The following is a 732-nucleotide window of genomic DNA, read 5'->3' on the forward strand; positions in this document are numbered from 1 at the left end:
TCAGCCGGACTCTTCAAGAAACTTGTTGGTTTGGAGAGGCGTCAAAACCCAACTGGGGTTGGGAGGGAAGGTGACAACACGGCCCGGAAGCTTTTTTTCAGTCTTGATTTCTATGCTCATTTTTGGCGTGGAGAAGCTGCTGGACTCAGGATCATCATGATATCATGGTGGCCAAACTGCTAGGGCTGGCCTTCCTATACCTGACAACCAGTCCGTTCACCTTTACTGCACATGGTAAGCATGTACTGGGAGTACTTATACACTATAACTCATCACCTTAAGGGTTTTTAAACAAGAAAATCACTTCTCTGTAATTTTACAGTAAAAAAGTATGGTTCAGCTTCACTTCTTTATCTTCTTAGCAAGACTTATTAGTCTTTGTATTACTTATTTATCACATAAAGTGCATTTAAGCAAAAATATTTATCTGTTTCAGATTTTAAATCTCTTCAGATATACAAGGTTGACAAAGTTAAGTTTATCAGGACCAAAATTTTCATTGAGTTTACTAATAACTCATAAGAATAAACATACAGGTGCAGTTCGTTCATTTATTAGTAAATGAACGAAAAAAGTTGTAAGCATTATACAGGTGCTGGTCATAAAATTAGAATATCATGAAAAAGTAGATTGATTTCAGTAATTCCATTTAAAAAGTGAAACTTGTATATTATATTCATACATTACATACAAACTCATATATTTCAAATGTTTATTTCGTTTAATTTTGAT

General features: G+C 34.2%; 1 protein-coding gene across 1 annotated transcript in view; it reads left to right on the plus strand.

The window, feature by feature from the left end:
- The window catches only part of LOC108236903 (V-set and immunoglobulin domain-containing protein 10-like 2), a 9,577-nt gene continuing 8,845 nt past the window's right edge, over positions 1-732 (plus strand). Inside the window, exon 1 of the mRNA XM_017417962.3 lies at positions 1-234. Coding sequence (XP_017273451.1) covers positions 165-234 — 70 coding nt within the window. The 5' untranslated portion in view covers positions 1-164. The remainder of the gene's footprint in view (positions 235-732) is intronic.

This window comes from Kryptolebias marmoratus, linkage group LG13, assembly GCF_001649575.2.
Source record: "Kryptolebias marmoratus isolate JLee-2015 linkage group LG13, ASM164957v2, whole genome shotgun sequence".
NCBI classification, from domain to species: domain Eukaryota; kingdom Metazoa; phylum Chordata; class Actinopteri; order Cyprinodontiformes; family Rivulidae; genus Kryptolebias; species Kryptolebias marmoratus.